The sequence below is a fragment of the Hippocampus bargibanti genome, linkage group LG06, assembly GCF_051943395.1.
Source record: "Hippocampus bargibanti isolate YZ-2025 linkage group LG06, ASM5194339v1, whole genome shotgun sequence".
In the NCBI taxonomy this organism is placed as follows: Eukaryota; Metazoa; Chordata; class Actinopteri; order Syngnathiformes; family Syngnathidae; genus Hippocampus; species Hippocampus bargibanti.
The window spans coordinates 4,126,495-4,151,578 of record NC_142739.1 but is presented as its reverse complement, the minus strand read 5'-3'; the positions used below and the strand labels follow the sequence as shown (position 1 = coordinate 4,151,578).

At 41.8% G+C, this 25,084-nt stretch overlaps 1 protein-coding gene and 1 long non-coding RNA gene across 3 annotated transcripts; one reads left to right on the top strand and one right to left on the bottom strand.

Moving 5' to 3' along the window:
* Positions 1–542: 542 nt before the first annotated feature.
* On the bottom strand, positions 543–24,330 carry macf1b (microtubule actin crosslinking factor 1b). 2 transcript variants are annotated; one of them, XM_088998233.1, is made up of 40 exons: positions 24,175–24,330; positions 22,240–22,915; positions 21,988–22,044; positions 21,759–21,887; positions 21,146–21,312; positions 20,882–21,041; positions 20,548–20,632; positions 20,149–20,393; positions 19,004–19,123; positions 18,786–18,893; positions 18,480–18,698; positions 17,727–17,930; positions 17,268–17,499; positions 16,897–17,123; positions 16,689–16,811; positions 16,508–16,609; positions 16,303–16,404; positions 15,309–15,473; positions 14,826–14,981; positions 14,458–14,655; positions 11,993–12,121; positions 11,738–11,908; positions 11,496–11,651; positions 11,188–11,394; positions 10,969–11,088; positions 10,729–10,898; positions 10,494–10,653; positions 9,288–9,482; positions 8,883–9,008; positions 8,556–8,699; positions 8,248–8,436; positions 7,066–7,180; positions 6,797–6,963; positions 6,500–6,662; positions 5,907–6,061; positions 5,741–5,815; positions 5,528–5,645; positions 5,148–5,293; positions 1,738–1,858; positions 543–1,600 (listed from the first exon to the last, which is right to left on the bottom strand). In XM_088998233.1, exons 2-40 carry the CDS (start codon positions 22,834–22,836, stop codon positions 1,572–1,574), a joined length of 6,252 nt encoding a protein of 2,083 aa, XP_088854359.1. In that variant the 5' UTR covers positions 22,837–22,915; positions 24,175–24,330; the 3' UTR covers positions 543–1,571. The 2 variants fall into 2 exon arrangements, with proteins under 2 accessions (XP_088854359.1, XP_088854360.1); XM_088998234.1 differs by lacking the exons at positions 21,759–21,887; positions 21,988–22,044; positions 22,240–22,915; positions 24,175–24,330 and having other exon boundaries at positions 21,129–21,476.
* LOC148896217 (uncharacterized) lies at positions 22,541–24,552 on the top strand. Its single transcript, XR_016115245.1, has 4 exons — positions 22,541–22,631; positions 22,744–22,873; positions 24,190–24,228; positions 24,322–24,552. It is a non-coding gene; the product is annotated as an uncharacterized LOC148896217 (long non-coding RNA).
* The last annotated feature ends 532 nt before the right edge of the window (positions 24,553–25,084 follow it).

Below are 25,084 nucleotides of genomic sequence, written 5' to 3'. Positions count from 1 at the left end.
TGGGGGCGGGAAATGTAGCACCAAAAAGAGGCAGAATATGGCGACAAAGCTCCGTATAAGGAATAAATCAGCCCGTTTCCACAGGCTGATTAATTCCTTACACGGAGCTTTGTCGCCCTCTTCTGCCTCTTTTTGGTGCTACACGAAGTTTTCAGACCAAACAAAGTACAACAAAATGCAATGACGTGATGGAAGGACTGCTACAATGTGTCCTTTTCTCGGTCAGGGGCGTTCCTTCAGTGACGTAGGGTGAGGACTCGTCATCAACTCAAAAACAAGACTCCCGGAATATTCAGTGCGAGTCTTAAAACGTAAAATATAGCTATATGCGGTGGAATCTTTGTAAAATACGCTCAGTAGAAGTCATTTGTAGCCATTTTACAAATTATGGACACAACTTGTCCGGAGACGTTGGTTGTCCTTTAAGTTTTATTTTACTGACAATACGCTGAGGATCGAATTTATGTTAGATTCTAATTCTTGTATATCTTCCTGATTCTGGTTCGATGAAGCTTTCCGATGAAATACAGGCGGGGACCATAAATGGTGAACAGAAAAACTACTTTATTCTCGTAAACAATAGAAGAACATGCCTAGTCGGAGCGGGAAGCCAAGAGCGCAAAGCCCGCCCCTTTTACCTAGTTTTATCCACACAGCAACGATGAGATTGTCCTATCAGCAACGGGAAGGGGGTTGGGAGAACATTAGACTGGAAATGAATACTTGTTGCATCTTACTGATGTAACAAGTTATCTAATAAGCTACATACATCCATATAGACTAAACTAAACATGAAATAAAATAGGATGTTTACGGATGTGTATAAAAACACTATCAAAACTATTCTAAAATGGCTATGTATTAAAGCAGTGCACATACAACAATATGAACAAACAATCAATATGTATTGTATTGTCTTGTAAACACTTAAAAACATTCCCTCAGAAACCATAAAAGCTGCACAGTCAAGGTGTGGCCCTGCCAGCAAAATTATCTTGCCCCGCCGCCCCCAAAAAAATCATGCTGTAGATTTTTGAGGGCCAACATATGGCAGCCTCGCACATACATTGTGGTTTTGGTATTAGGTGTTTTTGGATACTAAGTGGACTACACAACGTAAGCACACCTTTTTTTTAATACAGACATAGCCGAGCACCAACGTTGACTATGAAATTATGCAAACAATTGCTGCAGTTGACATTTTCTGATTTGGGAGAGTTGAAAATCAGAAAACAATGCTCATCAATAATAAGAAGACTCACATGCATCACATTTCCACGCAAAACTTGCTATTATATTCTCAGGCGTGAACAGGAGCTGGGGTATGAAAAATGAACATTCTTCACACATGAAAAGACAGTTTCAAATGTGTTCAGTTTCCACAGAAACTCGTAAGCTACAGAATAATCTGTATTTAGACTTTATTTATTTTCTCTTCAGAGTTGGCTTTTTGTATTTGCTTTTGCAGCACCTTCCATCCCAACACTACTTCCGAGTTAACGTGTCTGTCATTCACGGCCAGAAGACTGTTTGGATTTAGTCCACACATGGAGCTTTGGAGGCTGAGGCAATCATGTGGGAAGCAGCCTCTCAGTTTCTTCTGGGGGGTGAAGAATGAAAACAGATATTGGTTGAATTAAAATATACTGTATATACTATGTATGCAATCACGATATAAACAATAAACAGCCTTACAGACAGTAAATACTTCACACTTAACAACTGTGATTGCCTGACCTGATGGTGATAGTGAGGTGCACCCCTCTGTTGTGACAAACAAGAGTTCAGATTCCAATGCAGCGATGGAACTTCGAGGATGAACGCAACGTTCGCCTGAAAAACTTCGACGCAGTAAAGCCTAAAAGGGGGAAAGAGTTGGCAGTCAGGTGTCCGTGTTACGATTATCTAATTTGGGAAACATCAATGTCTTTTTATGACGTAACCTGCAAGCGAAGACTGTAGAATTTAAATAACCTCTTCTTTTCCTTTCGACTTTTCCCCTCAGGGGTCGCCACAGCGAATCAATGTCCTCCATCTATCCCGGTTTTGTGCATCCTCTTCTCTCAAACCAGCTACCTTCATGTCCTTTTGACCACATCCATAAACCTCCTCTTCGGTCTTCCTCTCGGTCTCCTGCCTGGCAGCTCAAGACTCAGCATCCTTCTCCCAATATAGTCACTCTCTCTCCTGTGGACATGTCCAAACCATCTCAGTCTGGCCTCTCTGACTTTCTCTCCAAAGCCTCTAATATGAGTTGTCCCTCTAATGTACTCATTCCTGATCCTATCCAACCTGGTCACTCCCCAAGAAAACCTCAACATCTTCAGCTCTGCTACCTCCAGCTACCTCCTGTCTTTTCTTCAGTGGCACTGTCTCCAGTCCAAACATCATGGCTGGTCTCACCACGGTTTTATACACTTTTCCTTTCATCCTAGCTGAAACCCTTCTATCACACATCACACCTGACATTTTTCTCCAGCCGCTCCAGCCTGCCTGGACACGCTTCTTCACCTCTTTTTCCACACTCTCCATTGCTCTGGATAGTTGACCCCAAGTACTTAAAATCCTCCATCTTCTTTATCTCTTCTCCCTGTAGCATCACCCTTGCACTTGGATGCCTCTCATTCACCCACATATATTCCGTCTTGCTGCGACTGATCTTCATTCCTCTCCTTTCCAGGGCATATCTCCACAGCTCTAGTTTCTCCTCCACCTGTTTCCTGTTATCGCTACAGATCACAATGTCATCTGCAAACATCATGGTCTAAGGAGATTCTTGTCTAATATCGTCTGTCAGCCTGTGCATCACCATAGCAAACAAGAAGGGGCTCAGAGCTGACCCCTGGTGGAGTCCCACCTCCACCTTGAATTCCTCAGTCATACCGACAGCATACCTCACAACTGTCTTACAGTCATGATACATGTCTTGTACCGCTCTGACATACTTCTCCGTCACTCTAGACTTCCTCATGCAATGCCACAGCTCTTCTCTGGGCACCCTGTCATACGCTTTCTCCAGATCTAGAAAGACACAATGCAATTCCTTCTGACCTTCTCTGTACTTCTCTATCAGCATTCTTAAAGCAAACATTGCATCTGTCGTACTCTTTTTTTTGGCATGAAGCCATACTGCTGCTCACAAATGTTCACTTCTGCTCTTAGTCTAGCTTCAACTACTCTTTCCCAGAGTTTCATTGTATGGCTCATCAACTTTATTCCTCTGTAATTAGTACAACTCTGCACATCTCCTTTGTTCTTAAAAATGCGCACGAGTAGACTTCGTCTCCATTCTTCAGGCATCTGTTCACCATCTAAGATCTTGTTGAATAACCCAGTCAGGAACACCACCGCCACCTCTCCAAGAAACTTCCATACCTCGATTGGTAGATCATCAGGCCCGAGTGCCTTTCCCCCCTTCATCCTCTTCAGCGCCCTCCTCACTTCATCCTTGCTAATGCTTGCTACGTCTTGGTCCACAACAGTCACGTCTTCTACTCTTTGTTCCTTCTCATTTTCCTCATTCATCAATTCTTCAAAGTACTCTCTCCATCTTGCCATTACACTACTGGCACCTGTTAATACATTGCCATCTCTATCCTTAATCACCCGAACCTGCTGCAGGTCCTTACCATTTTTGTCTCTCTGTCTCGCCAGCCTGTAAAGATCAGTTTCACCTTCCTTGCTGTCCAGCCGAGCATATAAGTCATCATAGGCCTCTTGTTTGGCCTTTGCCACCTTTACTTTAACCGTGCGCTGCATCTCCTTGTACTGCTGTCTACTTTCGTCCGTCCTCTCAGTGTCCCACTTCTTCTTTGCTAACCTCTTTCTCTGTATACACTCCTGCACCTCCCCATTCCACCACCAAGTCTCCTTATCTACCTTTCTTCCACTCGATACACCAAGTACTTTCCGACCTGTGTCTCTGATTATGTTCGCTGTAGTTTGCCAGTCATCTGGAAGGACCTCTTGCCCACCCAGTGCTTGTCTTACCTCCTTCCTAAATGTCATGCAACACTCTTCCTTTTTCAACTTCCACCATTTGTCCTCACTTCAGCCTTTGGTTTCTTCATCTTCCTCACTGCCAGCGTCATCCTACACACCACCAACCTATGCTGTCTAGCTACACTCTCACCAACCACTACTTTGCAGTCACTGATTTCCTTTAGATGGCGCTGTTGACACAAAATGGAGTCTACCTGTGTACTTCTGCCTCCACTCTTATAGGTAACCCTATGTTCCTGTCTCTTCTGAAAGAAACTATTCACAATAGCCATTTGCATTCTCTTAGCAAAGTCAACCACCATCTGTCCTTCAGCGTTCCTCATCTGGAGTCCAAACCTACCCATCACCTCCTCATCATCTTTGTTTCCTGCGCCAACATGTCCATTGAAGTCTCCACCAATTACAACCCTCTCACTTCTCGGGATGTTCTGTATGACTTCAACCAAAGTCCAACCAAAATTCCTCCTTCTCCGCCAGCTCACATCCTACTTGTGGGGCATACCCACAAACAACATTGAATATCACACCTTCAATTTCTAGCTTCAGACTAATCATTCTATCTGATACTCTTTTTACTTCTAAGACATTCCTAACAAACTCCTCTTTTAAGATAACCCCAACTCCATTTCTCTTTCTGCCTTCACCATGATAGAACAACTTAAACCCTGACCCTAAGCTTCTAGCCCTGCTCCCTTTCCACCTGGTCTCTTGGACACACAGTATGTCTACCTTCCTTCTCTGCATCACGTCAACCAGCTCTCTACCTTTACCTGTCATTGTTCCTACATTAAAAGTTCCTACTCTTAGTTCTATACTCTTGGCGTTGCATCTCTCCGGGCACACCTCCCTCCTCTCCTTCTTCGACCAACAGTAGTCCATTTTCCACTGACACCCTGAAGGTCAACAGTACCAATGGCGGCAGTTGTTAACCCGGGCCTCGACCGATCCGGTATGGGATTCATAGGTTTGATTCGCATATTTGTTTTGGCAACTTTTTTTTATGTTGGATGCCCTTCCTGACACAACCCTCTGTATTTATCCGGGCTTGGGACCGGCACAATAAGACACTGGCTTGTGCCACCTTGTGGCTACATTGGAGAATTTAAATAACCAAAGGTGCCAATGGTTTAAAAGTAATAGCTTGCCTTGCGTGTCATTGGGCTAGTTGGGGCGGAAGCACTGCTGTAGAGACTGAGGCTTGAGTTGGACCTGCTGAGGCTCAAAGCTTTCGAGGTGCTCCCTGTGGGAGACAAGTATTTCTCCTTGATCTTCAGGTTGGTCCGGCCTTTTACTGTTGACAAAAGATCAGTGTTCACGATACTGTAAAAGTGTTGATTTCATTTCATAATCGTCGTTCATCAAATAACAGCCTGATGTTGGCAAGTGACCCGAATTTACAGGCACCAAGCCAGAGGGTTGGACTTAGAACCAGCTGTGTGTGGAGGCTCGCCTGATTACGTCCATTCTGAACTTCTCTGCCTTGCACACCCACTCAAACTCCTTCCCTGTCAGACAGTAACTTTACCTCTGCAGGGATCATTCTTCACCAGGAATTCATCTAAAGCAGTCCAGCCTCCTCCCACTCTGACCATGAGTGTGCTACGCAACATACGAACCATCCGCAACTGTTGGGAATCTCCAAACTGCACATAATTAAACATTTAAACAGTTAAAAATGTTTGAGAAGTAAAAAATAGACGATCAAAGAATCACATGTAAAAGCAAAGTGTTAACTCACTCTGTATCTATTGGCACTAATCTGCTCCACTTGAAATCTCTTGGGACAGTTACATTGCGACACCTGACGGCTCACCTGCAAAAATAAATTTGGAAAAGTGTTGAACCATCTTTGTAACATTCGAGTCACGGCAAGTAATTCTCTCACTCGAAAGACTTGTTTGTACCTCTTCAGTGATTCGATCTGCATCCAGCATTTTTCTATAGGGATCTCTGCTGGGGTGTAGCGCACTCACAAACTCATAATAATCGATGAAACCATCACTGTTTATGTCAAAGATGTTTGCTACTGCACCCATTTCCAGCGAGTTGGTGGGAAACTCTGCAACAAAGTTAAAACATAACTGTATAATATTTGGTATACTATTGGGATGAGGATCTTTATGGGACTCTGTGGAAGTAATTAGGAGAATGCCAATCCAATCCAATACTTGTGGTATAGAAGAACTTAATTTGCATGGCGTTGTTGACAATGGAGTGAAAAAGGTTGCATGTAATTTGAAAAAGAATGTGTATCTGTTGTTTGCTTCAATGTTCATGTTTATGACTTCAACCCTTTTGGGGACTACGGTTAATGCAGTAGACAGCTTACCATGTTATCAAATTACTGGATGCATGAAAGGGTTAATACATAGAAAATATTTGTAATGCTTTCTGCACTGCAAACTACAGAGTACTTGTCATTTGTCATTGAAACCAGTCAATGGATAGATTTCACATTTACCCAAAACAATAAAAGGCAAGGGCCAATGGGTCTTACTCGAAGCCAGGACATAGTCAATGAACTCTTTCTGGCTGATTCGACCATCCTGATCCCGGTCAATGTTTCGGAAGACATCGAGAATGCGAGACTTCGAATGACTTATCCACTGAATGTAGCGTTTTCGCCAAATGTTGAAGTCGAAATTGGCAAATTCGTCTTTCTGTATTAAAGAAAAAGCAAAAACGTAGGATCTACATTCTAATGAGACATCAAAATAATCAACAAGAAAAATGATTACAATGGGTGCACCAAAGGATTATTTGTTTCTTCCCGACATTGTAAAAACACACTAACCTCAATGAGTGTTTGCCGGTGTTGTTCGAGGTGGTTTTGTCTCGCTAGCGCCACGAGCCAAAGTTTCTGCCACTGGCTGACCAGTTGACTGAGCTGCGGTGTCTGGGGGTCAAGATGCCCCAGGGGGACTGGTGCTGAAGAAGCCAGTTTCAGAAGGCTCCGTCTCTCTGGGTTGACAAAGTGTGGAAGTCTCACATCAGTTCATTTTGTAAAAAAAGAAACAAATATAACTCCTTCAATGGGAAACACAATAACAGTGGTTTCTTTACTTGTGATTGGTCGTTTCCTGGGGGAAACTTGATGCTTAGAAACCCTCTTATGTTTGCACGACTTTGTTGCATGTTCAACTTCAGGAAGCTTTTTGTTTAGCTCCTCTACAAACACCTGCAGAAATAAATCCCATGTAGTCAAGTGCTGATGAGTGGTAAAAGTTACCCCAATCTGAGCGGGCATCTTTATGCAGTGAAACAAATTACATTATGGGTAAAGCGATGAGAAGGTTTCTTCAGCCGTCATCTGTACAAAAGTGAAGGTTTCGGACTTTTCGCCTCCTATCCAAGAGGCTTCGTCAGCGAACTAAAGTCTGACTGGTCGTATCGGCCCCATTTATATATCCCTAATGTCCAGACATGGTGGCGCCGGACACAGCTATGATAGGTCCCTACTCTCAGGTTGGGGGGCCTTAGGACCCCTCCCTGTGGCCCCACTGATTGTTCCTACATTCCTGACTAACGACTGGCCTATTACCCCCACTCCCACCGGTATCACCTCATCAGCATAACGACCCTCATCAGCATTACGAAAGTTGCCTAACCTGTTTTGCCTAAGCAGGCTATTGTATGAACGATCCAAATTGAACCTCACCCCACCAGACCGGTTTAATGAAGGATTTTGTTGTTTTATAAGAATCGCTTCTTTTACCCCCCTTTCAAACCATCTATGTTCTTTCGCTAAGATTTTAACCTCATTGTCGTCAAATGAGTGGTTGCTAGCTTTTAGGTGCAGATGTACTGCCGATTGAGGTCCACTTGTATTATCCCTGCGATGTTGATAAAGTCTTTTTTGGAGAATTTGTTGAGTCTCCCCAATGTACTGCTCTTTACAATTTTCATTCTTACAATGTATGGAATAAACTACATTACTTTGTTTTTCATTTGGTAGCCTATCTTTTGGATGCACTAATTTTTGCCTTAATGTGTTTATCGGTTTGAGAGTAGGGACCTATCATAGCTGTGTCCGGCGCCACCATGTCTGGACATTAGGGATATATAAATGGGACCGATACGACCAGTCAGACTTTAGTTCGCTGACGAAGCCTCTTGGATAGGAGGCGAAACGTCCGAAACCTTCACTTTTGTACAGATGACGGCTGAAGAAACCTTCTCATCGATGGACCACTCCTGCACGACTGAGAGCTTACACAGACGTATTATGGGTAAAGAAAAACATACACAATGCTGCTCAATAAGTTCTTGGTTCTGCTCTGTGTTTTCAGGCAGAGGTTCTTCATCTCTGATACTCAGAGCTTCTTGTGCTGACGAGATCCATTCCAACAACCTCTGTACTTCCTCTCTTTCTTCTTCCATGTAAGTTAGAATGGTCTGGATCCTCAAGCATTGTTGCTTGGCCCATGTCAGAACCTATTTCAATAAACCACAAAAGGATTCGTTGATGATGAATACAGCACATTCAATTTATAGATCCGTTGTCTGGAGAATGAATGGCTTGTGTTTCAATATGCGGTCACAAAATTCCTCACCTCTTCATAGCGGGTCTGGGTGACACCCATCCAAGACTTCAGGGTTATTTTTGAGTCTGGATGACAAGAGGAGAGGATCTTCTGACCCACACACTGTATATTCTCTAACTCGGTTGACTGAGTTTTTAAGGTAAACATAGCTTGCTGCGGAAAAGGAAAGAATACTACATATCAGCATTTCCTCACTGCATTCAATCATTCAATGACCGAAGACGATCATTGCTAATGAACAATCACATTCCCAGACAGCCCTTGAACCTTTGAGCAAATCCTAATCCTAATGTGGCCCTTTATTTATCACTGCATACAATTGTAAACGCAGTTTACCTCATTGTCTGAGTGGAGGGCGAGCAAACTTTCTTCTTCCTCTGGTATGACTGCATATTTAAAAAGCCTCTCGACCTCACTGAGACGCTCCATGAAAGAATGGACGAGGCCATCAAATTTCTCAGCCTCACAAAAACAAAATAAGATTTGACAGTGAGCAATCCTGTCAACTTTAATGAGGTCAACAGAAAACTGTCAATCAATTGTTAGTCATCAAACATGAATTATATTTTCAATTTCCATCAAGTAAAAAAGGAGCATATTTTGATACTTTGAGTTTTTTACAATCTGTGGTGCTGCTAAGAAAAACATGAACAGATAAACTTATTTTGTGAAACAATTCTTTCCAAGTATCCAACTTGTACTCCACGTCCCATAATGTTACTTAGCGGATGTTTGAACTACCAGCTGAAGTGCAGCCTGAAGTCTGTCCTGCTTGCCGACCGACAGCTTGCAGACCACCTCCCATCGGCTCTCGAGTTCCTTCATTTGCTCCTGCAACCAGTGTGAATCAGCCGCATTGCTCCTGGTCAGGTCCTTCACAGAGCGCTTCAGTGTCTTGATGCACCCTGCTCGCTTTCCCAGCTCCTTTTGAAATGCCTAAGGGAGAAGAGCAATGATAAGAATGTATGTTAACAATACATCTGCTGATGCGCAAACTTGGACACATCATCAGTGTTGATTCCTAGAATCACTGGGTGTTTCGGGTCTTTCAACAGACACCCTCCTCCAGGCGACCCGACCGGGGTTTGCAAGGCCCCAGCCTGTGTCCAAGTGGCATGCCTATGCTCCACTGCCCCCACGGCTCTTCCCTCCTCAACCAGAGCCATCTGGTGGCTCTTTCTGCTGCCTCCACGTTGTTGCCTATGGCTCTTCTTCGGTTTTTACCTGATATGCTCAGTGTGCCATAGGCTTTGCTCAGGGAGTGGCTGGCAAATCCCCGACTGCCCACCTCCACCGGCATACACCTCATCCTCCACCTGTTCCTTCGACATTCCTCCACCAGCTCCTGGTACTTCTCCCTCTTCCTTTCCTGAGCCTCCTCCATCCACTCCTCCCAGGGAACCGTCAGCTCCAGCAAGAAGAGTTGCTTTGTGGCCTCAGAGACCAAGATGATGTCAGGTCTCAACCTGGTCTGGGTGATGTGTGCTGGAAACTTCAGTTGCCTTTCCAGGTCAACTGTCATCACCCAGTCTGGGGCCGTGGAGAGAAAACCAGTAGAGCGGTTGCTTGATGTACTCTCCGACCTTTGTCCTTCTTTGACAAAGTGAATGGTCTTCGCAGTGGCTCGGGTGTAACGGCGTGCCAGTAGTGTGATGGCTCGGGTGTAAGACACCAATAAACAGAACGTCCAAAACCTTTGCAATATAAAATACAGTCATTTCTGAGAGAGCGTCATTCCTGAAATTAAAGTGTGTCAATCAAAAGTCCAGCTAAAAGCTGCCTTAAAATTTGCACCAAATCACTTCTCACAGTTTGAAAAAGTCATAAAGAACAAAATGAAATATGCATGTACAAAGAAAAGAAAGGGGAAAACATTCTTGTACCTGTGATTCAGTTCTAAATCCAGGATCTTTTTCAGAACAGTAAAAACAACATGTTGTGCCTTACTTTGTGTTTGTCGATGAGACTGTTGACCACGTCCTTGTCCCCGCGGACAGGAACATCCTCAGCTAGGTGTGGTTCAGCTCTATACAACCAGTTGTTCAGTGCTTGAAGAGCATCTGTGAACCTTCCCGAGAATAGCAAAGCTTCTTCCAGTTTGTGTTGTCTTCAAGAGGAAAAACAGAAGGAACTTTGAAACTGAGCAGGAACAAATCTGACCAACAACAAGAGATCCCGTTACCTTTCAATAGACCTTCCATTGATTGTGTCCCATGTGTCTTTCAATTCAGCCAGAAGGTTTTCCAGGTGCTGTTGGTCATGGTTTATTTGAGCTCTGTCATAAAGTTTGTGGCCACTCTTTAGTGTTGCCTCATACATGGGCCTCTTGGATCTCAGAACTTTCTGGAATTCCTAAAGAAAAGGCGTGGCATCAGTGAATATGCACAAATGTTTAAAAAAAGTTGATGGGCGTGGACTTTACCTTCTGCTCAGTTAGTTGTTGTTTAATCTCCTCATGTGACAGTGCAATCTCTTTATGGTTGTCTAAGGTTTCTTGAACCTTAAACATCCAGTCCACCAGGAGGCGCCAAGATTCATTAAACTGAAATGGAGTAATGGTGACAGTTCAAAATATGTTATGTTTCCGAGCAAAAGTTAACATTCTCATGGATGGTGACAGTGAACGTAGAAAACAATCGACCTGTTTGGCATTCTTTTTGACGTCCTCCAGTATGATGCCTCTCTCTGAAATACACTGCTGTAGCTGTTTGTAGCTATCTTGGACGGTCATGACGAGGTTGTGAATGACATCGCAATCCTCTTTCCTGCTAAACTCAGCAAGTCTACTGCCAGCACTCTCCACTGTGGTCTTCTTCTCGCCGTAACCATTCATTTCATCCACCAGTGTCTTTATATATGAATACATTTGAAAATAAAGAGGGATAACATTGTCATCTTGGAGGGAAGAAAACTATGTGTAATTTACTATACGTATATAATACAACCTACTCTATGATCCTGCAATTGGTTGTTAATTGTGTCCAGAACAAAGCTGGGAGCTGGGAGGAGTCCAATAGACTCCTTACACTTGGAGATCTTGGTGAGGAGGTCCTGCATGTCACTGTGGAATTCCTTGGCCAGACTCAAGCCTTTCATAAGCTTTACCTTAAAAAGAGCAGCACACGCTTAATTGCACAATACCGTATGGATAACGCAATTAGAACAGAGAACAAATAGATGAGTTGAGAAACCTTCCGTTCTTGAACTTTGTTGTACACAGAAGACCACTTTTGGTCTAAGATCGACAGGCTGTGTTCTGTACTTGATCCCGGCACAACATTGCTGCTTTCCACCATTCTTTGAATGGCATTTTTCACATCTGTGTAAGTGTGAAGCTTTGACTCCATCTCATTGCACAACTCCTGTTGTCAGTGTGCACAACAAAGGAAGTCGATCAGGTTAACTTTGATCTACATCGAAGAGTTGGAAGTATTTTTGTGTCTCACCAAATGAGCATTAAGGCTCTCAGTGGTTGATTCTGGCATACCCCACATGGATTTGGAAGATGGCAATCTGATGTCTGTATTGTCCAGCCACTGTTGGAGTTCCTGAATTCCCATTGTAATATCTTGCACCTGATAAAGTGAAGTAAAAGTGTACAAACATATCATTGGCAAACCAAGAAAGGAGATCTCTTCTGAAAAAATATAGAAATAGGAGGTATGAAAATATAAATGGATGGGCACCAACAATTATAGTTATCAGGGCAATGTGCCATTTGTAAAGCAACTCACGATGCACGCCATAACAACAATTGCACAGAAAATTTCCATAACTGATGTTTTTTTGAAAGTCACTTTATTAAAGATATATACTGTATACATATACAGTATATATGAATACTGTCGTGAATTTTAAACCTTAAAGGACACACAATGCATTTTGCAGTACTTTAGCGTGTTGATCCGTGTTCATGGCGAAATTAGAAGGAAAACACATAAACAACACAAATTGTTGTGTGTTGCCCAGAGACAACTATTTGATATTCGCTGACAAAAATTCCCAGGAGAAAAATCAGCCCATTTCCATGGAGCTTTGTTGCCATGTTCTGCATTTTTTGGGTGCTACATTTCTTTCCAGATGACGTGGAATAAATTCTTTAATGAATTGCAAACATGTATGCTTCCTCTTCAGAACTATTTGAATCATATTCATAACTGGATGATTAACAAGAAAGCATCTTCTCCGAATCTGAAGCCATTGTTTTGATTCTCGAGCAAGGCAAGGCATGACACCACGAACAAGGGGGCGGGACCTTCTGAAACTGTCGGGTTCAATTTGAAGTAGTTTTTAGACACTTTAAGTCATTTTTATTGGTGTTTTGCATTTGACTAAAAATATCATCCTGTATGTTTTGGGTATTTTAGATGTTTAGAAATTTTTTTCTGATGTCAGTTAAGAAACAAAAAAGTGGTGTCGGTTGCCCTTTAATCTGATATATCTACAAAAATATTGAATATTCATAATCTCACACTATGCTTGCACTCCACACAGGGAGGCCTCAGCTGGCATTGAATCCGGTACCTTTACATTGTGAAGGCGACGCGCTAACCACTCGACTACCAGGGTGGCCCCATTGCTTATTCATGTGAAGTCAAAATTCAAATCAGCATTTTTAATCTATTTATTCATCTTAATGTTTTGAATGAAACTAACATGTCCAAATCCAAACTGCTGATAACCCAAGTACCAGAATAAAACATTGAGGAGGACAGCGTGTTTACAAGACCAAATACTGTTTTTTTAAACTATCATCTTATTTTGGAGAAATATACTCTTGGCCATACAGTGTATATTATATGGCGCTAACTAACGATACCTGAAATTACAATAATGTTAAGACAAGTATCAAGTATTTTAGTAATTTTTCATGGCTCCTTTAAGAAAAAATAATAAAAAAAATAACAAAAGCATGCACTCCTTCAAAGTCCAGTAGCAGCCAGCTGCATTTTAATGAGAATGGCGAGTGTCAGGAAAAAAAAAGCAATCCTGTATTTCACCACACCCTCAGTTCTCAGTGAATCACATCTCTTTGGCATTTCCATGTTCCTTCACAATTCAACTCTTGATGGGATTGGTTATGACAGTGGGCAGTTTATGAGGTTATAAGGTTAAAAGGTGCATGAACAGGTTAACGCAGAAGTCAGGACAAATGAATTTACATTGATGAGAAATGCCCCAGCCTAAGTCTGTATAATAATAATAATAATAATAATAATAATAATAATAATAATAATAACTTGGATTGGATTTATTATTATTATTATTATTATTATTATTATTATTATTATTATTAATAATAATAATAATAATAATAATAATAGTAGTAGTAGTAGTAGTATTAATAGTAGTGGTAGTATCTGAACAATAATAATAGTTACTATTATTAGTAGTAGTAGTATCTTAATAATAATAATAATAATAATAATAATAATAATAATAATAATAATAATAATAATAATAATAAAATATTTTAGTAGTAGTAGTAGTTGTAGTAGTAGTAGTTAGTAGTAGTAGTAATAGTATTATAATTAGTATTTGTATTATTATCTATGTCCAATAAAGGTTTTTTATTCACTTTTGAGAAGTCTTTAATGCTCTTAAATATTGTATTTTATTATTTCCTGTGATGTGAATTTTGAATTTGCATATGATCTGAAGGTTTACTTTCATGCAAAAACACATTCACTTCGGATTCAGAAACTGATTTCACATTTGTATTTTTTTTTTACATTATAATTTAATACTCTACACGTGAGTGTAACATTTAATGTATACATTATACTATATCATATATTTTTAATTTTACAAATATTGTTTGAAGCTAAATGGGATCATATCTTGCTGTTATATTAATACAGTGTGAGACACTCTCCAAACGACACCCCTGATTTGAAATGAAGCGCATTACCTGGTTGATTCTGTTTTCTAACTCCAACTGATAACGTTCAGTTTCACATTGAACAAACTCCCAGCTCTCATTGAGTTGGTCCAATTGAGACTGAAGACCATGTGCACAGTCCCCGGACCCAACTTCCAGCAACTCTTTGCCTGCCTGGTTCAAGGACTCCATTGTGTGAACGTGAGACATGACATCATTGCGCAAGACCTGGAAGAAGACATTGCAGAGTTCATTCAGCAACTTTATGGATTTCGTCAGTCGCTGTTTCAATGTGTTTTAGTCCTGAGGTTAAGGTTGACAGTTAAAGTAATTTAGAGATATTTTCTTCACAGTTTTCAGGTATTTTCAGGATTTAAGATCATTATCTCATAACCAACCTTGTGTTTGGCCAGCTGTATTTCACAAGCCTGCAGGTCGATGCCCATTGTTTTATTGGCCTGCAATTGTTCAGCAGTATGGGCAAGCCACGTGTGCAACTCATCAAGTGTGTTTTGGAACTGCCCCAGACCGAGTAGAGCACACTCCAGTTGATGCTTCAAACAAAAAGGTAAGATTGATTCATACACAAAATACCGTATTACTTATGTCTGTGTGTGTGTGTGTGTGTGTGTGTGTGTGTGTGTGTGCATGTGTGTGTATGTGTGTGCGCGTGTGTGTGTGTGTGTGTGTGTGTAAGAGAGAGAGAGAAAGCGACAGAGAGAGACAGAAGGAAGAAAGAAAGAAAGAAAGAAAGAAAGAAAGAAAGAAAGAAAGAAAGAAAGAAAGAAAGAAAGAAAGAAAGAAAGAAAGAAAGAAAGAGAGAGAGAGAGAGAGAGAGAGAGAGAGAGAGAGAGAGAGAGAGTGTATTGCCATCCACTTACCTGTCTGCTGACAGTCTCAAACTCGAGACTGTCCCAACGCAGTCTAAAGTCAGACAGGGGTGAGATTAAGCATGAACGCTCTGAGCCGGGAGACAATTGCCACACAAAGCGATGATTTTGACTTTCTATTTCAATCTTTTTCTGGTAAAGTTCTCGTTTAAATTCCTGAAGAAAACAAATATAAAGGTCATCAATTATTAACATAGTATTGCGACTGGGATGACCCACGAATAGTATTGAATGCACAGAAAAAAAAACGCTCTCTCTCTAACCCAATGAGTCAACACAAAGTGATATATCGCTTTTTGGGAAATAAATAATATATATAAAGTAATTCTCAATATTTTTGGGATACAGTAACATTGTTGATAAACTTTTACTAATTTATGCTAACTCCAAATTAATAAAATGGACATTATTTCAATAGCAATTACCATTTACTGATTCCAGCCCGGTAGTTGAATGGTTAGGATCCCAATTCCACACGACAAAGGTTATTAGTTCGAATCCCCCTCCCTGTGTGTGCATGTTTTATCCCGGGCTCGGGTGGATTTTCACCGGGTCGTTCGGTTTCCTACTGCATTCTGAAAACATGCAAGGCAGGCTGATTGAACATTCTAAATTATGTGTGAGTGTGAGTGCAGATGGTTGTTTGTCTCTGTGTGCCCTGCCATTTGGCTGCTAACCAATTCAGTGTGCGCCCCGTCTAGTGGTCCGGAAGATGAATGAATAGATATGAATGAACGAACGGACGATTCCTATTGTAAAAACAACCAACACTGATCAGAACAGGGTAGTACTGGATAGTAAATACCCACTGTGCAAAGGTCACGGGTTTTATTCCGGACCTCGGCTATCCTGTGTGGACGAATGAGATCACTTGAAATTGTCCCTGGGTGTGATTGTTACTGTGAATTGTTGTTTTTGTCTTTGTGTGCTCTCCGATTGGCTGGCGTAAGGCAGCCACAGTGGTCATCTCCGAGTGAAACCTCACCTTAAGTTCCCGCAGCTGCTCTTTGACTGATTCCAGGTAAGTTCCGACCACAAACTCTTCAGTTGACCTCAGTTCTGCAGATTTTAACCACTCAAAAAGTCCCTCAAATACATAAAAATCTGATTAATTTCCACAATGAATGAACATAAAATGTTTCAGACTTGCTGCTGCATTCAACACAACGGATTCATAATCGTACACACACCTGCATAGTGTCTTGATAATTTAAGGCCATGTGGAAGGATTCCTCCAGCTTGTCGTGACATTCATTCCACAACTTATTCAAGTTGTTCCACAGGCAATAAAGCTTCAACAGGACAAACACATCGCTATTCTCAGTACATCTCATAACATCACAAATTATTCATTTCAATGTAATCGCTTACTTCGTCCAGGTTTTTTGTCACATCCGGTTTGTCTGTATCCCCACATACTGACATCAAATCCATTCCGAGGACACCAAGTGTGTCTAGATCTACTTGCAAAGTGTCGATAGCCTCCCTGAGAGTCTTGTGGGTGTCAGAATGAAAGAGGATAATTATGTCAAACTTGCTGTTTTAAACCAATGAGAGACTTAATGTCTTCCAAGCTAACCTGCATCATCTCTAAATTCTGACAGATTGTCTCAGAGTCTGTCTGGCTTGCATTAAGATCCAAAACTGACTGCTGAGCATTATTGAGGGCTGCTGTCACATCAGCAACATCGCTCCAAAACTTCATGGACAGATCCAGTAGTTTGAGCAACCAGCTTTCCCTTTCGCGAACCTCACTGTACGTCTCACCCAGCTGCTGGAAAAGGGTCGAGACTTGCTCCCGGATTGCTAGTATTGTCAGCATGCAAAGATTTTGATGAGAAGGAAGCTATTACACAATCAATGAGGAATATTCATTTGAATAGAAGTGTGTAAAATGGATTAAGGTAACAATTATTTGTTAAGAAGTTACACTGGGGCAATGTAATGCACCTGTGCCAATGGACGCAACCCCTGTTGGCTGTGTGTTGGTCAGCAAGTCTTCTGCCTGTGTCTTGACATTTGTAAGGCTAAGCTCCAACTTGGACAGTTCAGACAAGATATACTTGTTGTCATGTAGCTGCTCTTGAATCCTCGGCGTAAGGCACTGAAGAGGTGTTGGAGTTTGGATGTGACTGCGCAGGCGATCAAGATTTTCTCTGAGAAGAATCATCCTCTCATTCAGCTGTAGAAACAAGAATGGTTGCATGATTATCCCCCCCGAACTAAAAATACTGTCAATGGAACATCTAAGTTTTAACTCTGATTATGTGTGCACATCAAATCCATCAAGTTACAGTTGACTGTCATTCTGGTGTGACAGTATTGGGCATTTTTTACATAAACATTCCGAATTGAGGCATCAGATTATTGAAGTTGCATGTTTTTACTTTGAAGTTGGTGGAACCTTACTTGAGTAAATCTGGGTAAGGACTCTTCAAGTAGAAGGGCAGTCTCCCTAACACGATCTCTGATGGCTCGGTGCCGCTCCTCAGCCTCAATCGCTTTGCGACAAAATCCTTCTCCGTGTATTGGGTTTAGCTCTGACAGGTGTTTTGCCAAGGAGCATAATCGTGAGATCAACGGCCGATGTTCAGCTATTGACTCTCTCATGGACTAAGCATTGGAAGAAAAGAATCAAATAGTTAAATATCATCGACTTTAATCCATTTGGGTCTGGTTTGTTAAATGCTAGTTTGGGAGTACACTTATGGTGATTAAAACAGAAGCTGATTTTGTGACCGGGTAGAACAGAGGATTGTGTCTTCCAAAATGCACAAAATTGCTACACAGTTCGTCTTGTGTGTTCCCTGAGAAGTATATTACTGCAAACACTTTTGTTATCAAACAAATTTGTAAAAAATACAGAAAGAACAGTTTAAAAAGCCTATTTCCCATACATTTTTATGTCAATATGCTGAGTTAATTACATACTTCTAACCACCCACCCGCACACGCAGTTGGCTTGTGAACACGCAATTTATAACACCGGCCATTTGGGATCTCCAGAAATCAGGACCATACAATTTTGGATTAGGGGAAAAAGTAGTTGGTTGTGCCACATCCGTACAATTCCTTTAGAATGCAAAGTAAAAATGTTTTTTTTTTCAAGAGAAGCAAAAGAGTGGCAAAATCACGTCATGCGGATAACTATCCCGCCTTTACCTGTAAAAGGTCATGTTGCTCACGAAATGCGTCGAAGCTGAACGGGGTGAGGGAGAGCTGCCTCACGAGGGTTTCTGTTTCTTCTAGCCATGGTGAAACCTCAGCAAAGCCCTCTGAGAACTGAAGAAGAATTGACTGAGCATGTTCAAGCTGCAGAATTCCATGGGAATTAGTAGCTGATGTGGTGGCGAATTGTTCCTGAAAGGCATCTAATAGGGTCTGTGTAGAGATATGAAAGGAGAATGAAACCAACAACATTGACAACACATTTTTAAAGGAAAGTATCATACATTATAAATAACTTACCTTTAGTTTCCCTGATTCGCTTTCTACACTGTATGTTTGCAGGATTTCAGCAATGTTTTCCATCTTCTCAATGTTGAACTTGTGTTGAAGAATCTCTACGGACAAAATCTATCCAGGAGACAAAAGATCAGATAAGTTGTGCTCTTAACTCATTACACTGCACATTTAAAGTAAATCTCATTCAGTACAAAAGTGATGTAATGTTCATTGCTCACAACCTTCTGCTCATTGAGTTGTTCGGATATGAGGTGTGGGTTCAGGTGAACAGTTTTCATCCTTTCAAGTCTTAGCGCTGCTTCCTTAAACCAAGCCACTTCTTTCACGACAGCCTGTTCCAGCTATCAACATTATGGGGGGTGGGAAGTGAGGAGGTTGTCAAACATTTTGGGGAAAGAAGTTAATAATATAGAATAGTCCATACTGTACGATGTGCCCATTTTACAAACTCACGTATCCCACAGAGGAAAAATATATGTACATTGAATAGGTATTGAAATAAATACATTAAAGCAGTACAACTCACCAATATAAAGTAATATTGGATTGGATTGGTTTTGCCTTTATTTGTGTCACTGTGGAGAAATTTACATTTCACAGCAGCACATATGAATGACCTCTATCTAAAAGCAACAAAGCCAAATAATTTTATGTCAAGCTGATTCTCCGAAAAAAATTATGTGCATTTACAGCTGCTGAGCTAAGAGTGAATTGAGAATGTAGTCCGTCTTTTCTCAGAAAATGTAAGGCTAGATTTCATACACCTGTACTCAACTCGTATTAGCATACGTTATGGTTTGAGTCAAAAAGCTATAACTTCGTTTTCACTTTCCATGGCAGTATGTAAACCAGTGGTGGACCGTCAGGGTCTGCAAGGCCTTCGCTGCTGGCCTAAAAACATCTGAATCACAGACCAATGTTAATTATATATTTTTTTCAGAATCAGAATAAGAATCATCTTTATTGCCAAGTACTGTATGTAGAACACACACGGAATTTGTCCATGAATTATTTTTAAATAATTCCAAATTGACTTTCAGCTTCCTTTCATTGCTTCCAGGTGTGTCTTTTTGGATTGAAGCATTTTAACAATCAAATTTCTACCATCATTTATTCATGGTCACGGTCAGAAATCGACCTGGATGCCTTCACAATAAGTTCTGCGGGCCCTGTTGCTTCAAGTGTTGATCAAACTATTGCTTTGACCTATCAGATTTCGAGTTGGCGACACTAAAGCCTTCTCAGACGCCTTGTTTCCTGGCTATTGGTACCCTTTTGTGGAGTTGTACTGTATTAAATAACACCATACTTTTTATGAGTCGCAGTCGAAGTAAAGGTTATCCAGTCATAAAACACTCAATATTACCCGCTGTCGTTCAGCCGCACATAGCACTGCATCTCCCACATGTGTCTGTTCCCCTGCGGCACACAAAAGTTCTCTCTCAATGCGTCGCAGCCACATGTGGAGGTCCTCCTGGCTTGATGTACAGCGATGACAGGCTTCCAGTGCCTGCTCCAGCCTTTGGAGAACATCCTGACTACTCAGATTTAACACGCAGCATCGGATACGAAGTCCATCTAATTTCTCTCGCACCTGGTGTTCCTCCTCCTCTGAAATCATAGTCACCAAAAATGCATTCATTTCCAACGTTCATGTGAGGGAGAAACTGTGTGGTGTGGATTGTTTACTGTCAAATGTCAACTTCTGTTCGGAAATCATGATCATCCAATCCTTATGTTTTGGGTGGATATTAATGACTATTACCTGAAATCACTTCCATGAGCTCATGACCTGTTTTTTGAACTTTTGCAAGCTCAGCAGTTTTAGTCTGAATCTCATCAGCGAATGCCTAAAAAGAAATGACTGCGCGTCAAGTTCTCCTTCTCCCAATAAAGAAATGGATGAATGAATGCACGAATGGATGAATGAACAAACGAACGAACGAACGAACGAACGAACGAACGAACGAACGAACGAACGAACGAACGAACGAACGAACGAACGGACGCACGCACACACGAACGAACGAACGAACGAACGAATGAATGAATGAATGAATGAATGAATGAAGTATGTGGAAAAGGTCAACATTTTCAACCTTAGCCTTCACTATGGCTTCTGAAGGGTGTAGCATGACTTTTTCAGCTTTATGTAGTTCAGTCAGGGCCTGTTCAACAGATATAAGCCAGTGCTGCAAATTGTCTACGCCCTCCTGGAAGAGTTGAGCCCTAGGTAAAATCTGCTCCAGACTCTCCCTCCTAAAATTAAAAAAAAGAGAGAGAGAAACATGTAGGTCAACAATAAATTGGAAGTGTTGAAGTAAATGTGTCGAAGTGTGACATTGCCTGTGAAAGTGGTTGACCTTTGAGTCTCCTCCCACTGAATGGACTCCCACTTCTTTTTGAGAGCACACAGCTTGACCCGAGCCTGATCCCCCTCTTCTCCTGGATGGGCCTCCACTATCTGCGTACCTTCTGACATCATCGTATGCATACTTTTCCGTCGATCTGTTAGGAGGCGCTGCAGAAGCTAAAGCAAAGTATTCTGCTCAGTTGAAGATTGATCAAAAATGACATTGCAGTGTCAACAATATTTGGCTCACCAGCATGCAAATGACAAATGTGCAGATACAACCATCACCGTCCACATGGATTTAAGTATGCATATTCACTCCTGGGGACTTTTAACTATCTGTGTGTCCTTGTCACGTGTCAAGATGGTACCAATTCGTGGCGGGTCTGTTTTTCTTTATCGGAAGAACTCACAGTGGCTGAGGTCACAGTAAACATGAAAATGTTGTATTTTTGGTTGACACAAACTCTGCACACGCCCCCTCCACATTGTATTTTATTTTCTAAAAGAGGCATGACCTTGCTACAACTACTATGTATAGAATAACTATGTTGTTGTGTTTTCCATACTGTAGGTGGTTTAATATGATTATGGACTGTGAAATGAGATGAAAAGAAACAAACCCTTTGTTCTTGAAGCTGTGCCTTCACCACTTTAACCTCTGAAGATGGAGGCTTCTGATTTGCTGTGAGCTCCTCTATTTCACACACCCATGTCAGCAAGGCTTCCAAACTCTGAAGAATTTGAGTTTGCTTTCGGAAGACGTCACATAATATTGGCAACATCAATGAAAACAATTGAAAGGAAGGCAGTATCTGAACAGTTTTAATCTTATGAAATGCTAAAACTTACCTTCCATCTCTTCACACAGGAATCCTGATCTGACCTTGAGTGTCCATCACCTTGAAGCTGTGAAGTGAACAAGATTGCATTTTTTTTCTTAATTATAGTTTTTTGAATGTCAGACCACTGATGTTCAGTTACACCAACTATTGCTTTAAAAGGACAGACTGCTAATTCAGAAGACGAAAAATGATGATGATGATGATGATGAAGTAAATTATGTGATTTAATGGGATTACAAGGATTTCTTTTTGTATCAACCTCAGCAAGTTCCTGGGCAACTCCATTCAGGACTCGAACAGTTCTTGTGACAATGGGGTCCCCTGACTTATCTCCTGTTGGATACTCTGTAACTTCCACGATCTCAGTCACAATAGTTTCTGTCACCTCTGTCACTTCTGTCACCTCCCGTGATGCCACAGTCTTCCAGGACCACGGACTCCCTTCTCGCGAGTCTCTCCTCTGAAAACTAGTCCTTCTCTCTGCAGCAGTCTTGTCAGGATAAGCAGAGGGAGATCTTGAATACTCTGGGGGTACAGTTCTTCTCGTCAGTGTACCATTGCATGATGTTTTTATAGGAGATGGGGTGCTTTGCCATGGACGATCCAAAGTACTGGTACTCATGATTGTTGAGGCAGGGGAGCTGTGGAGAGGTTTGTCAGAAATTGGTGTATGTGCTCCTTTCTGCCTCATGTGAAGTTCTTGTTCCTCTTGTAATGTCTCTGTCACAATGTCCTTGTTTTTTTCCTGCTCATGTTGAGGAAGCTGCCTCTCTTTTCGACGATTGTAGCAGTCCTTCAGGAAGTCCTCATCCGACTTCTGGCCGAGGCAGGTGGGCCGGCTTACGAGGTTACCCATAATCTTCAGCCTGGAGACTAATGAGGAAATGATTGCGGTAAGAGCCCTTGGCCATGCATGGAGAATCACCTTTGTCTACCTATAATAAGACAAATAAAATAATAATGCAAAAGTACACTTTTTTACACAGCAACTACAAGCCACACCTGAAAGCAAACCAGCTCTCTGCATCATTTCTCTCTTGGCCAGAGGAACCCCAGTGCAACGTTTGGCTCTGATATTTGCTGCCCCTTTGTTTTCATTTAGACCACAACACACATGCTCTGTCTCACAGCTAAAATATTCTGGCTTTACAAATCTCTGTGACAGGCTTTCAATGATCCCACTGTTGGCATGACGAACCAGTGGCAATGATCCAAATGTAATCACTCAGCCAAGTCCATGGGATCCACTTCTGATGAAATTATTGTGTCATTGTTCTGAACAGCATCAACATACTTTTGTCTCAAATTATTCTTTAATGACAAGTGGAGCAGAAGACACACTGCTATTTGTTTCCTCCCCGATGCTGTACCCTTCCTTGTTGTGAAGAGTAGTTAATTATAGGTGATGCATTAATTTTGATCGAGGCTGGAAGAGTGACGATGAGCCAGTCAGGTGAGCATACGAAAGGCCCCCGGTGCAAGAGGGTCCTCTCTCCAATGCGGTCCCAATTTAGAACTCTCAAGGTCACTTAAACCTTTTCATGCAAATTTCCCTATTGTGCGACAAATAAAGGTTTTCTGATTTCTGATGCACCAGTCATGACAACCTGTAACCTGACGAGTGATTTTTTTTTATGTGTCTGAGCACACTGAGGACGACTGTGAGCAACATCAGATGTGTACGCCGTGGGCAGGGCACATTCACACGGTTCTGCTCCAATTGGCTGCGGAGCGTACGTGAACTGTACGGCATTATTGGCTGGATACCTATCATTCATTGAGTTACATCGCAAAATGGTACAAAATATATAGATATAATTGGTCTGATTAACTAGATTATATCAATTCTAAAATTAGATATTAAGTCTTGCGTTTCTGTTTTATTTTAGTTTTTGCGCTGCATTGATGTTCTTGTGCGCTGAGTATGTGCAAGCAGTGCGCGATTGCGCACGCGCACAGCTTATAGGATACATTGCCGTCCATTGTAAACACTGACCCTAAAAGGGTTCATATGGAGACCAAGGTGTATAACATGGTAGTTGCATCAACAAATGATTGGCTCGTCAAAGATAAAGGGGATTCTGCAGTATGTAGTTTAGAGCCACAACACGGTATCACTGGCCAAGAGAGCCCACCAGCGCCTGTACTTCCTCCGCAAGCTCAAAAGAGTTGGCGCCCCGACCCCCATCACGACCTTCTTCTACCGCAGTACCATCGAGAGCATCCTGACCAGCTGTATCACCGTGTGGTATGGCACCTGCACCGTGTCCTGCCGTAAGACTCTGCAGCGCATCGTGAGGACAGCTGAGAAGATCATCGGTGTCTCTCTCCCCCGCTTCAGGACATTTACAACACCCGCCTCACCCGCAGAGCAATCAGCATCGCTGGTGATCCCACCCACCCCTCCCACAGCCTCTTCAGCCTGCTGCCATCGGGTAGGAGACTGCGGAGTCTTCGAGCCAAGACCAGCAGGCTCAAGGACAGTTTCTGCCACCAGGCAGTCCGGAAACTCAACTCCATCCCAGCCCTGCCCATCCTGCCCCTTCCCACTGCCTCACTCACCGAACTCTGAGTACACACTACATGCTGTACTATCATCCTGACCTCTATTTTTTTGTTCTTTCTCATTTTTTCTGCAAGACCTCACTTCAACCCTTTCTTGTTGTTTGTTTTTGCAGTACTACATTACGTCACTTTATATACGTCACTTCCTCACTTTACGTACGTCACTTCCTCACTTTACGTACGTCACTACCTCACTTTCCAGGCGACACTACCTCACTTTACATTCAGAAATTACATGTATTGTCTGTTGTCAATTGTACGTCTTTTTAACCACGTTATAAGTGCCTTGCATGCCTCGTACACTGGGTGCGAGAGGACATTAATTTCATCTGTGCTGTATGTCATGCTTATTATCATATTTGACAATAAAGCTGACTTTGACTTTATACTTTCAATAAGTTTGTGCACTTTTATTAGCTTGTGGGAAAGAATATGTAGCCATGGGAAATAAGGAATCCTCCATTTTAACATTGAATTTGAATGTCATTTTTCTCATGTATTTAAAAGCACTTAAATTCTAGAAGCTAGAGGACATGGCT